The sequence below is a fragment of the Vespa crabro genome, chromosome 2, assembly GCF_910589235.1.
Source record: "Vespa crabro chromosome 2, iyVesCrab1.2, whole genome shotgun sequence".
Classification (NCBI taxonomy): domain Eukaryota; kingdom Metazoa; phylum Arthropoda; class Insecta; order Hymenoptera; family Vespidae; genus Vespa; species Vespa crabro.
In genome coordinates, this window is record NC_060956.1 from 16,439,746 (window position 1) to 16,457,424 (window position 17,679).

At 34.8% G+C, this 17,679-nt stretch overlaps 1 protein-coding gene across 2 annotated transcripts in view; it reads right to left on the reverse strand.

The window, feature by feature from the left end:
- Positions 1-17,679, reverse strand: part of LOC124421760 (neurogenic locus Notch protein) — a 188,985-nt gene that overhangs the window by 98,591 nt on the left and 72,715 nt on the right. Inside the window, exon 3 of one of the 2 annotated variants that reach the window (XM_046957342.1) lies at positions 1,182-1,453. In XM_046957342.1, the coding sequence (XP_046813298.1) occupies positions 1,182-1,453 (272 nt within the window). Of the gene's footprint in view, positions 1-1,181; positions 1,454-17,679 lie in introns of those variants that run through there. The other variant, XM_046957343.1, reaches the window with a different exon arrangement.

A 17,679-nucleotide genomic window follows, 5' to 3' on the forward strand; every position in this document is an offset into this window, starting at 1 on the left:
TCGAAATTAATATTTAAAATTGATTTTGTATCATCGATAAATCGTGAAAATTTTACAACTTTTATCATAAACTTTTATCATTTTTTCTTTCTTCAATTTTATGTCATATTAAAAATATTCAGTATACTTTTCATTACAGAGTTCATCGATAAGGGAAAAAAAGAAAAAAAAGAAAAAGAAAAGAAAGAAACAAAAAAAGAAAGAAAGAAAGAAAGAAGAAAAAAACAAATCTCACTTAACCGACAATGATTTTAAGATAAAAGTTTTTTTTTTGAATTTAGACAGATCTTATCTTGATACTTGAGAAAAATTCGATATCGATAGCGATATCATAGGGCGTTAGAAAGGGAGAACCACTGATTCAAAAGGGTACCGCCATAGTTAAACGTTGCCTTGGACTTGGCCAATTATCCAGCAAACGTAGACTTCTCTTTCTTTCTCTCTTTCCATCGTTCTTCGTTCTCTCTCTCTCTCTCTCTCTCTCTCTTTCTCTTTATTGAATTCTCCCTTCCTCGGATTTATTTTTCGAGTGAACGTGCACATCCCTATAAAGATAAGGAACTATCTACGGTATTGCCTCCTATTTCCGCGATTCGTACGGATTGACGAGCGTCGTTGGCGAGTGCCTTCTACGAGCGGTCATCATCGTTAAAGTTTTCACTTTATTTCCCGCAATATATTATAAAGCCGCCGACATTCTTAGACGATCGTAATGCAATCGCCGTCTTCCGTACTCGTTGCCCGGTCTTACCTTCCTGCCCACTCTATTTATGACGAATAATGATAATAATAATGTAGTAGAACGTCGACGTTTTCATTGCAACCTCCAACTTCTATAATCGCAAATATATCATTGAACATCGCTACTCGAAATACGACTATTCGTATGCTACTGATTAATGTGTGAATTTAAAAAAAAAAAAAAATTCGTATGTACATGCACATATATGAATATATTTTACGTACTTAAATCAAATTCTTATTACTTTTCTTTTTCTGTTTTCTTTTCATTCTTTTTTTTTCCCCTTTCTTTTTATTTATTTTTTTTTCTTCTTAATAGCGTCAGACGTTGTCGTAGTTTATCGCTTTGATGCGTTCGTTTTTTTTAGTTTTTAATCGACCTTAAATATATTTTTACATTTAATTTTTGTTTTTTAAATGATATTTAAGGATCAACTTACCTGTATAGCCTGTCGCGCACATGCACACGTACTCGTATAAAGACTTAAGATTACAGGTGGCACCGTTGAGACAGGGCGAGGAATCGCAGGCATTGTCAATCGGAATTTCACAGAGACTAGCAGTAAATCCAACAGGACAGGAACACGTGAACGATGGTGTTCCACCTCCTATGATCTCTCTCACTCTACAGGAACCACCGTTTTGACAACGTGGTCCAGTATGACAGGGGTTCAAATGTTGACAGTACTCTCCGACGTATTTTGATGTGCAGCTGAAATAACAACGATAAGAAATTAAAATCGATTAAAATTTATATATATATATATATATATATATATATATATATTAATTGTATAAATATAAAATATATCATATAATAATTTGGAATAACTGTTTACTTTTTTTTTCCTTAGATATAAAAAAAAGTATATAACGATAAACGAAAAGTGCATTCATATCCAAGGTCTAGATTGCATAGAATTCGATAAATTGATAAATTAAAAAATGTAATCTCGCGGAAAGTAAACGGAATATTTCTTTATGGTCACGATAAGATTAGAAATACTTCGAGACAAATTTAATGTGTGAAGATTCGAATAAGAAAGTGAGAGAGAGAGAGAGAGAGAGAGAGAGAGAGAGAGATAGAGAGAAGAAGGAAAAGAAAGAGAGAAAAGAAAAGAGAAAGAGAGAAACAATCTCTGTTGCGTATTCCGGTACTGTTCCAGTTGAACGGTTTTGAAGATAATTTTAATCGTTTCTTGCGAAAAGGGTTCGACCATGGTGTTAAGTCTTCCACGAAGGATCGAAATCGTTTTATTGCAAGACACGAAACGTACGGTGTCCTTTGAGTTTGGTCACTACCATGTATTATTTATTATAGCACACAGTTATTAGTTGGTTCATTGTCAGTGGCTGAATTGCACGTTGGTTGATCCTTACATAAAATCTTCTTTCTTTCAATTGCATATATGCGTATATACACAAGCACACACAAAAAAAAATATATATATACACACATATATTCAATTGAACATATATTTTAAAATTACACAGATCCTTTCCTTTTTTCTTTTATATATATATATTATATATTATATATTATATATATATATATTATATATTATATAGATATATTATATATTATATATATATATATATATTATATATTATATATATATAATATGTATATCCTTTAATGAATGTATATATAATTTATATATATATGCTTTCCTTTTTTCTCTCTTTCCATCTAGTTCGCTTTATCATCGATTATAATTATTTTTTTTATAATTATCCCTTTCCGGATAAATAACAAATTCTATCAAGCAAATAATTCTTTTTCTGCTCGTTGTCATCTACAATATATCTCAGGTGTTAATTAAGTTTATCGATAATGGCTAATCTTGGTTCTCGTCGAGTTTGTTCGCGCTCGATGGTAATTACCATGCGTGTAGCTCCATGTAGAAAATGCGTTTAGCACTTTATCTTATATAGTTAATAAACTAATACGTTAGTTCCTTATACCTGTATATATAAATTATCGCGTTTCAAGATTATCATAATAAAGATTTTATTACGATTATCATTTTCGTTAATTAATCATCCATCTGCCATGACTGTAATCCATATGATTAACTTTTTTTATTTTTTATTTATTTATTTATTTTTTGTTTTGTTTCTAATCACAGTACATTATCCACGATAGTTAATCTACATTATTATATTTCCACTAAAGGGATTTCAATTCTGCGAAAACTTGAACGACGTTGTATATACGAGTTATCGAACTTAGAAAGGTGCGGTTGGGTGCACCGTTCTAACGAACAGGTTGATACCTGGGTTTGCTCGAAAAAGGAATCGTAACTAGGCGTCCCATCGAGTCTGTATAAAGAGGAGGAGCTTCATTCTAACGGCTCCTAATGATCGGAAGTCGAGACTCGTATTGTACACTCGACCGATCTCTCTCTCTTTCTCTCTCTCTCGCTTTCGCTAGAAAAGACTGTGGCGAAGAAGAAACTAGGGACGAGTCCTCCCTTTAATAGTAACCTGTATGTACCTTTTCTCAAACGAACTCGGTTCTAAAGACTTTTCTAAAACTCTTTTATACATTCAACATCATGGAGCTTACAAAAATTCTCTCGTACAAAAACCAAATCTAAATACAAAAATTTCCGTATTATTATCGAAACGAAAAATATATACATATTATACGTACTATGAAGTATGTGCTCGATAAATAAACAAAAGATACATACACACATTATATATATATATATATATATATATATATATATATATATATATATATATATATATACGAATAACAATAATGTATACGATGAATTATGGACTTCGAGTTCCAATATAATTCGTAAATCAAAAATTAGTAAATCATAAATAAAAGTATATCTGATTAAACGAAAGAAAAAGGAAATATTAGAAAACATTGTTGGATCGGGAGAATTATCTTTATAATTTTATTTATAATTTTAATTATAAAAAAATAGGAAGAAAGAATATCTCGGATCTCTTTCCCTCCCCCTGCCAACTAACCATCCCCGCCTTTCTTCGAGAGGATCGAGTCGCGGATGTCCGCTTAAGGTTCTAACGCATCGATACTCCTTCGGGAATAAAAAAGGGACAAGGTAACCAAGAGAAGAAGATAACTCGCGTGTGGTAGTCGAGGACGAAGAGATAGGATCGGTAAAGAGGGGAAAAGAGAGAGAAAGAGAGGGTAAAGGGAGGAGAGGGAGGGGACGTGGAACGTGCACGTACCAAGGGAAAAGAAGGAAGAGACAGGAACGTATCGACGTGCTTATTGTCCACGGTTGCAGCTGCCAGTAGTTCGCTCGTGTGTTTTCTCCCCACCCTTTGATCTTTTTCAACAACCCCTCTTTCACCCTACTCCCCGCCCCTTCATCTTCTCAACCTCCACTCGACGCTTCTTTACTCCCTGCCAACCTTCTTCTTTACATTTTCTCTATGTTTGTATTGTATACGATAGAATGAAAAACGTAAAGAGAGCGTATATAAGATGTTTCGTTTTAATTAATCAATTTATAATATTTTTCGTTCGAATCGAAATCATTGATGAGAACGTAGAGGTGATATGTTATTGAGGAAATAAAAAAGAAAAAAAAAAGGACAAAAAAAGAAGAAAGGAAAGAAATGATACAAATGTTTAATTATCTTTCCTAAAATTTCATCCAATTTATCTTCATTCGCTGCTACTTTCGATTTAAATAAAAAATAATTTGCACTTATATAGATCGTAAATATAAATTGTATGGATTTATCGAATAGAAAAATGAAGAATAGAACGATTTTTTCTTTTTTTTTCTTCTTTTTTTTCTTTTTCGTTGAAACATCAAAACGTTTTTCTTCTTTCTTTTTTTCCTTTTCTTTTTCTTCTTCCTTCTTTCGGGCTGATTAAAATTTGATAAATTCTTTTAAAAGTCTCTAATATATCTAAAATTTTTATACCTTATATATAAATAAGTGTAAGTGTGTTGGTCTCTCGCGGGCGCACGTTTAGAAAGAAAGCTGCAGCCGGTATCTCTATAAACGGAAGCAACGATTCCACGGCCATTACTCGCCGGCAGCAAGTTTCTTCTTGACTACCGGTCAGGGCCGGAGAGCACGCACGACTCCGAGAGTGACTCTCACAAGGGAAACTAGAAAACGATGCTAGAGTGGTTGGAGGGGGAGGGGGAGAGAAGAGGAGATGAGGGGAGTAAGCGATTTATCGACCTCCACTAGTAAATATTTCCCTTATGCGTTAAGTCAAGTTTAGCGAGCTTCGAGGATCTACAACAGACAACGTCATTCTTGTGCAATGATTTTTGTTGTTTGATTTCTTTTCTGTATTTTTTTTCTTTTTTTTTTTTTTTTTATTCTCGATACAACACAAGCTAGAACGAACTCACGAACACTGAAATAGAGATCGTTTTGGGGAGGAGGGAGGGGGGAGGGGGGAGAGAATAAGGGAGACGGCTGGAGGGAAAAGAAAAGGGGGGAAACAAAATAGAAAAAAATATAACAGTTCATCTCGATGATTCTAACGAGTCACATCAATTGGTTATAAATCAGAGATCTCGATCTTAAATTGACTATAGAATTGGAAAAACAAAAGGGGGGGGGGGAAGAGAGATAGAGAAAGAGAGAGGGAGAGAAAGAGAGAGGGAGAGAGAGAGAGAGAGAGGGAGAGAGAGAGAGAGAGAGAGATAGATTCGATCATCATCGATGCTTACGCGTACGTGCGTGTTTGTAAAAGGAAAATGAGACCGAGTCTCGTATCAATTCGCATTTCGATGCAAATTGCCTCCAACTAATTCCACTTCGAGATAGCTTTGCTATCTACGCCGTTGCCCTTTCGATTCTGAGACGTTGAAACGAACTTGAAAGAAGATAGGAATAGAGAGGAGACTGCTCTCCTCTACTACTCGTGCTCATCTCGTCGGTTATTTCACATTTTTTTCGCGGAATTAGATTCACCCTTCGATGTGAACGCTTCTCTTCGTAGTACGCAAGTCGGTATGCTTTGCTCACCGCGAACGAACATAAGAAACATTTATACATTTATAGTATACGTGCTTCAAGAGGATTGAAGTTATTGTTCGACTTAATCGTCCGGTGAATCTCTCTCTATCTCTCTCTTTTTCTACGTTGATTGGATGATAATTCCTTAGATCAAGATTATCAAAGTAAACGATAGAAACGTCGACCGATTACGTACGATCTAACATTTAATCAAACGTTTTATTAAATCCCTATAGGATTTAATAATCAATTTAAAGCAAAAAGAAGAAAAAAAAGAAAAAAAAAAGAAAAAAAATGAAAAAGAAAGAAAAAAAAAGCCTGTTGAAAGACGAAAAAGTGCTAAGAATTCTAAATAATAAGGCAAACATATACTTGTTCTATCCTACTGTTAATCGTACTTTTACCAGCTGATTCTACAAAAGAATCGATTTTAAGAAAATATTTTATGGAAACATTAAAGTTGAACATAACAAAGAAAATATCCCATGAACAAACTAAGCTGCGTTAAATAATCTAATTATCATGTTAAATAAATTCTATCAATAGAGAAATATATCTATTAGATAATATTTCCTTCACGTTGTATGAATACGAAAGGAGAGATTGATTTTAAGATAGAGAAACATCGATTATTTAGTCATACTGAACGTTTCGTCGCCGTTAAATAAATTATTTTACGTAATTTACGATTATTTCATAAAAAAACAAAAAACAAAAAACAAAAAAAAACCAAAAGGAAAAAAACATTTATTCGAAGTGACGAGAATAAAAAATGGCAGAAGATAGGGTTGAGGGGAGAAGGGTGTGGGAAAGCCGTCGCCTTTCGTGGCAAATTAATAAGACTCGATCGTGGAGAATTCGCAAAAGAATTGCGAGGAAGATCGATAATCGAGATTTCCGCGAATTTATCGCGCCTCTTATCAGCCGGAAATTAACGGATCGTTCGCCGAAATTGCCTCGTAAATTCGAGACGCGCGAGTTCTTCTCTCTCCTGCGAGACATGACGAACGACCCTGCGATTTTGCTTGTCTGCTATCTAAACGAGCATCTAAAATTGCAATTCGCGCGGTATGTCGACGACGCGAATTACCGATCTTTGCCCACTTAATTGGCCAACAGAGATGACGTGAGTGCGTATTCACAAAAAAAAAGAAAAAAAAAAACAAAGAAGAAAAATATTTCTCATAGTATTCGACTTAGGATGGCGACTTGAAATTATAATTACATTTAATTAGTTAATTATTCAAGATTTCAAATATAAAAAAAAACAAGAAGAAAAAGAAAAGAAAACCTTTGTGAATATAAGACCGGAAACTTTTTTCGAGACTTTTCTAACATTATTACGTTGATAAATATTTTCGTAAATAAATGGCCAGTATCGATATCAATGATCTATATACAAAATTTAATTATCGTACGCTTAAAATAAAAAATTAAAACTCGCCATAGAAGTGATGTTGGTCGAACGTATCGAGAACGAAAATTAAAATTATCGATTATATCGTGATCATTTTTAGAAAGAAAAAAAGAAAAGAAAGAATAAGAAAAAGAAATAAAAAAGAAATAAGAAAAAATATGATCATAAATTTAGATACCTACGTAGATATCATGAATTTGGTAATACGTATTCGCCTACGGCGAATTCTTTCGTATCTCTCCCGATTATTTGCACCACAACCAAGAAAGGTAAGAAGCTCGAAGAAAAATAAAAAGAAAAGGAAAGAGAGAGAGAGAAAGAGAGAGAGAGAGAGAGAGAGAGAGAGAGAGAGAGATAGAGGAAGATATAAAAGTTGCGAGATTATTGGTGCCATTTCAGTTAGCATTACGTTTCCACCTTCATCACCAAAAAGGGAAATGACTTTTTGCGACACGGAATGCCAGAGCACAGATGCTTTTTCCAAGGCACCTTAAAAGAGTGTATGTATCTTACATACTCGTCTCTTTTCTTACGAGGCGCCGCACCTCCTTCCTCTTCTCTCCGTTCGGCCGCTTCCTCACTACCAATAAAAGTCAATTCTCCAACGGTTAAGTAGGTGAACATGATTTTTCGATGTCGTGCGATCGAATGATCGAACGATTGATCGTTCGATCGACGTCCTTTGCCACGTTATCGTCGGCAACCGAAGATGCTTGAAAAAAGTTATGCAAGAAGAGGGGCCACGGCTTTTGATCGCGTTACTTCAGACGTAACCCGACCCAAATATATTCTTTATATCACGAATTAATCTCTACGGCACTCCTCGAAATCGAAATCGAGCTCCTGTAATTTCTCCAATGATCTGCCTTTAAACGGCCGATGAGAAAGAGGGCCGGAGAATAATTAAGTAGCCCGTAACGGACATACGTATATATGTATGGTATGTACAGAGATACACATACCTATATACATATACATATACATATACATATACATATACATATACATATACATATACATATACATATACATATACATATACATATACATATACATATACATATACATATACATATACATATACATATACATATACATATACATATACGTGTAAGTGTACATACATACGTATACGAATTTGTCAACCTTACTAAGAAATTCCCTCCGTGAAAAGTCATCGAAAACATGTCGAACTTCACATACTCCTGCAGAATTTCTCTTCAAAAGTAGTCCCACGAGATTCCACTCTCGCAATTTTCGCGACGGTTAGTCTCGGTCGGCGACCGGACGTTCTCCGAAAAAAAAGAAAAGAACAAGGAGAAGAAGCAGAAGAAGAAGAAGAAGAAAAAATATATATATAAAGAGAGAGAGAGAGAGAGAGAGAGAGAGGCAATGACAATGAAGGGCCTCGAATCTCCGGTCCTCCTTGACTTGCCTCTAACGATGAGAAGAGAAGAGCAATTGTGGAGACTGAAAGAGAGAAAATGTTAGAGATTAGGAGGTGGTGTCGTGAAAGGGAAAAAGACTCGGTTTGCCGCATTGTCGGGAAAGAGCCGTGCCTGGTGTTTATCGCGAAACCTCTCTTTCTCCCTCCCACCCTATCTCCCTCTCTCTCTCTCTCTCTTTGTCTCGCTCTTTGTCTCTCTCTTTCGTCATCTTTCAAGAAGAAGGAAAAGAAGAAGAAGAAGAAGAAGAAGGAGAAGATGAAGAGAAAGGATGAGGAAGAGGACGGTAACACCACCACCCACCATCAATGGCCAGTGGACCGAGAAGGCAGCCACCCGTACTGGTTCCATTAGTGTCTCGGCTTGTAATTTGCCGCGCCGAATGTTAATGGACTCCTCTCTTTCTCTTTCTCTCTTTCTCTCTCTCTCTCTCTCTCTCTCTCTCTCTCTCCTACTCCCTCTTTCTGAAGATCTTCCTTTCCTCCCTCGAAAACTCCATCTTCACTTCACTTCGTTTCTTCCCCGGAACAAAATTCTTCCAACGGAGTCTCTCTTTTTCGCTATTTTCATCTCTCTCTCTCCCTCCCTCTCTCCTCTCTCTCTCTCTCTCTTTCTTACTTGTAATGTCGCTTATATATATTTCTCTTCGTCTTATCCATTACAATGTGAAATATCCAAAAGGAATCACGTTTTTTGTAAAGAGAAAAAGACATAGATACGTGGATACATAAGTAAAGAAGAGACTCATTGATCGAATTGGCCACATGGTTGTTTTCTTGATCTAGCGAGGGAGTAATTAGCCCCGAGAAATCGATCGTAGCCCCTTGGCTACGGTTACTCGTGAAGAGACAAGCGGCTAATTAAGAAACAGCACCGTAATACTGCCGTCGAATTAGCATCCATTAAGAGAGCGACGGAAAACGGTGTGCCGTCTTTCCTCTCGAGAGGTGTGGGAGGAGGAGTCGAACAAGAGAGTGAGAAAGAGGGAGAGAGGAAGAGAGGAGAGAAGGGTCAACAGATCGTCGAATAATTAAGGGTCAATGGACGAGATCAATTAAGGAAGGAGATAAGAATCCGAAAGACAGAGAGAGAAAGAGACAGACAGACAGACAGAGAGAGAGAGAGAGAGAGAGAGAGAGAGAGAGAGAGAGAGAGAGAGAGAATGATGCGATTCGATCGTTAATGCTCTTCGTCTCTGAGATAAAGTCACTACGGTAAGATCACTACGATAAGAAAAATCAAAAGGTTTGAAAGAGAATTTCGATATCAATGAATTTTTATCCTCGCTGAAGGAAAGATTTTGATGATAACCTTTTAATGATAAATAACTGATAAATATTGTCAGAATTAATTTATACGTTCTTATTGAATTTATAAATTAACGATAGATATGTTTTACGTATCTAAAGAATTTTTATCGTAATTAATAACGTTAATTGTTTACGATTTTACTTGTCTTAATTTGTAAGGTTGTCCCCCAGGAGAAAAACGAAAAAGGATTTGAGAGCTCGTATGTATGTAAGTACGAAGGGGAACGAAGAGAGGTACACTCTTTATGGAGAGAGTATTGAAGGTGGTAAGAACGAGCGAAACTTCCCACGTGGATAATGTGACTGCGGGTAAAGGGATAGGTTGCTGCTGCTGCTGCTGCTGCTGTTGCTGCTCTTGCTACTGCTCTCATCAACAAGAAAGAATGTGGTCCACGTTCGATGGAAGAAGCTGAAGGAAAAGCCTTGTTTACCGAACTATCATATTACCTTACCGACCGATCCGATCATCATTAGCTTTTAATTAGGCCTTACCATTACATGCAAAACCAACCCTTATTTACCAATTCATTTCTATATACGCAGTATTCAATGGATTCAATCGAATTTCATCAGATTTTTTTTTGTTTTTTTTTTTTCAAAAGAAAATAAATAAACGATCAGATGTCATTGATATCATTCTTTAGTGACAAGAATTATGAAGTGGTATACCTTCCTTTCGGTATTTTCAAGGATATATAAGAGAAAAGAAAATACATAGGCACGTTCTCATGGATGAAACGTTGACGTAAGTATATTGCGGTTTTGGAAACATAACACTCGGCCAGTCAGTTCACCAAGATGGAACATAGATTTTTCGATCGTAAGCTTGTAAAGTATAGTCTTCGCTCTTCGACAATGCGCATTTTCTTTCGAGAGAGTTGTTGTACAGTCGAGTGTAACGATTTTTGACGACTTTCGAAAAGAATTTTATTTTAATAAAATAGTGATTATATTTTATTAGTTATGATTACGAAAAGAAAAAAAAAAATTATTTTTATTATGCATTTATGTATCATAAAAGAGAAAGACAGGATCACTTTAGCATTGTTACTGACTTATCGTTTAAAAATGCTTTTAGAAGATAACAAGAAAAAAAAAGATTTAAAAGACTGCAATTTTAAAAGTGGAGAGGGCTTAAAAATTATCTTAATAATTAAAAATTGCATTTAAAAATATTCTTCATGGTATTGCAACTGGCCGAATTATAGTATAAAATTTTGTTTTCTTATGATAATAAAATAAAACTACAGATACAATGTTTTTCTGATCTTTATAAATTATCAATAAGGATTTTGATATACGTCGATGTCAATATATTATGGTAATCATAATTGGAGAATCCTTAATGGGAAATCATTAATAAGGAGAATCAATATCGATGTCGATAAATCATATGGATATCAAAGATTTTTAATATATTTATAATTAGCTTGTCAATTCAAAATTTTACTTATGAAAATAATGAAAGGAAAAAATGTATAAAGATAATAATTTTAATAAGAAAATTTGATATAATTCGTTATCATATATCAATGTCATTGAATTATCAGAAGAAATGTTATGCAAATGATATTTTAAAATCATTGCTTTTGACTGTACTTAGGTACGTGGGCTGTGAGCTCCGAGTTATCGGGCTTTTTAACGCGCCACTTGCGGTAACATGTCTCGACCGATCGCGGTTTCAGCGAGTCTCGCGTCCCTCCTATGTCTCTCTCTCTCTCTCTCTCTCTCTCTCTCTCTCATGTCTCTTCTCGTATTCCTGAAGACGACGATGACGACAACGACGACAACGACGACGACGACGACGATGCCGATGCCGTTGCCGATGCCAATACCGATGCCGATGCCAATACCGATGCCGATGCCGATGTCGATGTCGAGACAGCTGCACGCGCGTGCATGAAAGCAGAAAAGTGTCGATGAAAACCTAGCCGTGCGGACCGTTGTGGTTTCTCGATAAGATCAAATTTTCGTTCGAATTTATCGAATGGCTCTAACTGTACAAAAAAAAAAAAAAAAAGATCAATCGATCGAATCAAGTGCTATTATTAACCGAGACAATCTTGGATTATTTCCATAATTCAATAAATCAAATCAATTTATACAATTATATAAATTATATAAATTTCGATTTTATAAATAAACAATGAGTTGAGGCAAAATAAAAACTGACATTTTACCACTTGCGTCGAGTAAATTTGTAAATTTATGAATAACGTGCGTATAGGAAGAAAGAAAAAGAGAGAAGAAAAAAAAAAAGAATAAATAAGTGAAGATAAAGGGTATCAAGAAAACTCTCACGACAAGCGGGAAATTTAAATCAGCTGTGGGAAAGTATACATTCTCGTATAGATTAATAATAAACTTTTGAGCGTAATCAAGGAAGAGAGCTTATTATAAGTGTCTCTAAACTCCCTCCTTCCCTCCCTTTTTCTCTCTCTCTTTTTCTCCCAAAAAGTTTATTACCAGAACGTCCGTCTCGAGAACGTTTTTGTCAGTAAGTTCTTGAGACTAGTATAGAAGTAAAGAAAAAGAGAGAAAGACACCGATCGGTACCACGTGTCGTTCTACTCCGAAAAAGTTTGTCTCTAACGAAGCTGCTAGCGGCAAGTGTCGAAAGAAAAAGAAGAGGACGGAAAAAGAAAGTGCCTGAGTTCTCACGGGGTTCAACGCTTTATTTTCGTACTCCCTCGTGCTCAAGGGGTTGCCCATTGATAAGCTAATGGCCGTATGATAGTCGTTCGAGTTTAACGTCCTGAGAACGTATTACGTGCCTACGTGGAGAGGAAAGCCTTATTGAGTGCCTTCAGACGAACATATATACGTACGTACGAACGTACGTACGAACGTATGAATGAATGAACAATCCATCGAAAAAATCTTTCCTACTTTTTTCGAATCGGTAAACTTGTAAAAAAAAATAAAAAAATAAAAAAATATGAAATGTACGAATATCAATGATTTTTCAATATTTCGATCTTATAAAAGTATACATAATTCATCAGAGAAATCATTTTATCGTTATAATACATTAAATTAAATTATATTAAATTGATTTACTTTGATAAAATTATCTATCGTATTGATCTATTTGATTCTCTTTTTCTTTTTTTCTTGTTTACTCGATTTAATTCGATTTTAGAATTATTTGAAATAAATGTAATACGTCATGCATTATCATTTATTTAATAACGTAAAATTTATTTAATACGTGAATTTAAAACTGTGGTCTATGATGTCTTCGATTCGATTGACACGATCTGGATACTTGATACAAAGAAACAAAAAAGGGACAATAAAATGGATCACATGAGTACCGATCTATAAAGATTTAACAAAGACGAGATTCGATCTTAAGTTAAACAAATTTGACATTAACCTTAATATATATTTTTTTCAATAAAATCAAAATAGTTCTTCTTTTTTTTTTTATCGACATTTGATTTATATCGAGATACGAGTACAGAGATATTACAATTCATTATGGGATTTGTCAAATTAATCTTTTTCATAAATCCTCGTAAACGTATTATTATACAATAAAGAATCTCAAGAATTCGATGTTGTATTATCTGTGGCAAAAGAAAAGGAGAAAGAGGATAATTATCAAAAAATCGTGCTGGAATTCGGGTCGATCGGAAGCAATGCTCTCGAAAAGAAAGAGAAGAGAACAGAAGAAGGAGAGAAAGAGAGAGAGAGAGAGAGAGAGAGAGAGAGAAACAGAGAAAGAAAAAGAGAGAGAGAGAGAGAGAAAGAGAGGACAGGCTCAATTAGGAGGACGATTGCGCATGGTCGATCGATCGTATTCTCGATGACATGATCGCACCGATGCTGATCGTTGGCGCGACGTCATTCCTGGCTAACGAGTGCCGTTCGAAGATGCCGGTTTCGAATCTCCAAATTGAAGAGTGCGTCTTCTTTTTTCCTATACGATATATGTACGTAACTTGAAAGTACATATATATGTAATTAATTACCTTTTAATATATATATATATATATATTACACACACACAATACGTGCACTTAACTCATTTAATTCGCAGAAAAAGAGGGTGGGCCAAAAGTATCTAGATTATTTTTAAAAGGTCAATTACTCTCTTTCGTGATCTTTTACTTTTTATTTTTCTTTTTTTGTTTTCACATCATAAAAAGGTTCTTAATAAAATTTCGTTCTCGATAAAAAAAGAAAAAAAAAAAAAAAAAAGAAAAAAATAAAAATAAAAATCGTCTGAAAAAGTTTTGTAATGGAAATATCTCAGAAAGGAGTAATTAATTTTTTTAAATCATCTAACTACCTTGTATCATCCAGTACATACATTCTTACAGATCATACTAAATGTTCGTTAATATTAAATAAATTAAAATGTCATATATGTATAATAAATATTTAAATAATGTTAAAATGAAATATGTCTGTCGTATTAAATGATCGAAAATATAATGCGAATTAAATAGAATGAATGAATATGAATTAATTCTAATATCAAATTAACTTTAATATTTTTTCTAGAAGAAAAAAAAACAAAAAAAAAATTATATTATACGTAAATTTATATTATAATTTATATTCAGCAAATATTTTCTCTTTTACAATTAATCTTCGCGATGAAAAAATTAAATAAGATTTAAAAAGTATACGTATATGTTTGTTTGTTTGTCTTCAAAGTTACATACCATTATGGATGATTAACGTAATGACCGATTATAAATGAAAATAACAAAAACAATATTAATTATGATAGAGATTTAAACAAAACGTAAGCATATGCTCGAACGATGAAGATACTGAAAACGATAGGTTCGAAGAAATCTTGAGAATGATTAGATGAGCCGCATGTTCGCGCATCCTTCCTCATAAAAAGATTTCCGCTTGATGGGCGTTCTAAGAACGCCCGACGTGATCCTCGGTTACGACGTACCAATGGCATTAAGAGGCCACCGAGCACGCTCCATGTCTTGATATCCTAAGATTTCCCGTTTCTCGTTAATGGACCTATCGCGTGAACTTTAATGTATAATGTATGTACATATGTGTTACAACTACTCGCGATTCGATTAGAATCACAGATCACGTTTGAAATTTCTATAACGAATATAAATTAATTTAAAGGTATTAAGTATAAATTGCATATCTCTATTATACATACATACATACATACATACATACATACATACATACATACATACATACATACATACATATATATATATATATATATATATATATATATATATATATATATGTACATATATATGTGTATTAATATTTAAAGTAGATTCAATTTCCTTCATATTTCGTGAGAATATAAATCATAAAACGAATGTAAAATGAAACTTTCATAACTATTTCATAACTATTTTAATGAATAATTAATTATCTAATTTAAATAATAAAAAAAAGGAGAGAAAAGAAAAAGAGGAAAAATTTTGCGTAGCCTCTTTCATTCATCAAACTGATAATCTCAAAAAGAAAGAGAAAGAGTAAGAAAAAATGAAAAAGAGAGAGAAAGAAAGAGAGAGAAATAAAATCAAAGTATAAAACTACCTAAGATACTACTTCTAAGAGTGACAAAGGATTATAAAGAGTTGCTAAAATGAAATGTCACTTTACGTATCACGTTTTACGTTAGGATATATAAAAGAGGGAATGAGAAAAAGTGGAAGGACGAGAGAAAGCTGTGTTACGAGAGGCGAAGACGCGTTGTTTGCTATCCAGATGTTGCCTTCCTTTTCTGACGAAAGGGTTTGTCGTTCGAAAGAGAGAGAGAGATAGAGAGAAAGAGAGAGAGAGAGAGAGAGAGAGAGAGAGAGGGAGAGAGAGAGACAAAAGAAAGAGAGAGAGAGAAAGAAAGAAGGAAAAAAGAAAGAGAAAGAGAGAAAGATGAAGAACAGGTCTGAGAATAAGAAGAGAAAGGAGAAGGAAGGAAGAAGAAGGTTCTTGCAGGACAGAGGGCATATCGCTAACACTTTACGGCAGTGGCGTTTGTATAGTGCCATGTGTCTCTTCGTTTTTCCTTTCATATATATATATATATATATATATATATATATATATATATATATATGTATGTATGTGTGCATGTATATATATATATCTTCTCCTCCCACCTCCGAGCTTGAAAAGGTCCAAGTAAGGAAAATAAAAAGCAGGCCGCCGCCGTTTCGTTTTTTGTTGGAACGTGGCAATGACATTTCCGTCTGCTACGAAGAAGAAGTCAACAGGTCGGTCCAAGTAGTTTTTATCAGCCACCACTTCTTCTACACTTCTATTTTCTCATTACCATTCGTGTGTCATGAACACTGTGCAAGATCTACGACTTTAACTCGACCCTTCCCGAGAACCTTTTGCTTTTTCCTCGATCACGTCACCGTAGAAAAATATACAGAATTCCATTTGGAGCGAGTGAAAAAGAGCGACCCCGTCCCCCGCACCGCCCCGTCCCGTCCTCCCCTGTCACTTAAAGTGCTGTATCGTATGGTGTTTTCGAGATTAAAGGGAGAAAAAAGGAACATAAGAAAAAAAAACAGAAGAGAAAAAAAGAGAGAAAAAGAGAAAGAGAGAGAGAGAGAGAGAAAAAAGGAAAGCACGTGCACGTTGACGACAGCTGGATCTCATCGACATGATAAATGATCTTCAATCGATCTTTTCGTCTCGACGCGAAAGTTTCTATCAAACCTTTTAAATGATATCAATTCTTAAGAACCCATTAATTAAATTGATTCGATGAAATCAGATATACAGTTAAGTAATCGTTCTTTCTCTTTTACGAAGCGAGTGTAAATAGAAAAAAAAAAAAGAAAAAAGAAAGAAAGAAAAATCTATTCTACTAGTCTTATAATTAATTTCGCATGGAAATAAGCTGCACGAACATACCGGTAGTCGACAACGAGTAGAAGAGATCGCTGGGAATTAAACTCCGATTGCTTGACCTCGCAAGTGCCGTGTCAACGAGTTTAACTTTTGCCACTGATGATTCTTCTTCTCATCGTCTTCGATATATTTAACTACCGATAGGTCTTTATACAAAGGATTATTACAAACTGTTAGAAATTGTCGTGTAACGAATGAAAAATTTTATAAATAAATAAATTTAATTTCATTTGCAAAAAATAATTTAAAGAGAAAAAAAGGAGAAAGAGAGAGAGAGAGAGAGAGAGAGAGAGAGAGAGAGAGAGAGAGAAAGAGAGAGAGAGAGAGAGACGTGGGGAATATTATTTCATACGAATGAGAAAAGATAAGAAGGGAAGGAAAAAAGAGATAAGAAAAATGCAGATTTGGTTTTGGTGTCCTCGAGTTGTCCCCACAGCTGAAGAGAATCCTTGCTACTGCAATGCCGTCGAGGTGGAACGTTCTAAAGAGAGAAAGAGAAAGGAGAAAAAGACGAGGTGTATCCAAAGAAAGAAAAATATCCCCGTCGAAAATTGGTGAGGAACAAACAAAGGGTTGCGGGGGACCGAAGAAAAATAAAGGATTGCGAATTCTATTAGCGAGCCTCTTTCTCCTCCTACCGAAGAAGAAATAAGATGACGATGCCGAAGAAGGAGGATGCTCGGAAAAAGAGAGACAGAGAGACAGAGACAAAGAGAGAGAGAGAGAGAGAAAGAGAGAGAAAAGGATGAGATGACAACGCTCAGAGCTGTCCGCTAATCTTCTTTCGTCTCCTTCTCTTATTCACAGAGACGAATCGCAGGCGGATCACGCTTTGTCTTTGCGGTTTTCTCCAAGCAGCTCCGCTTCTCGCCGAAAGATTCAACCCTACTACTACCACCATCATCACCATCAC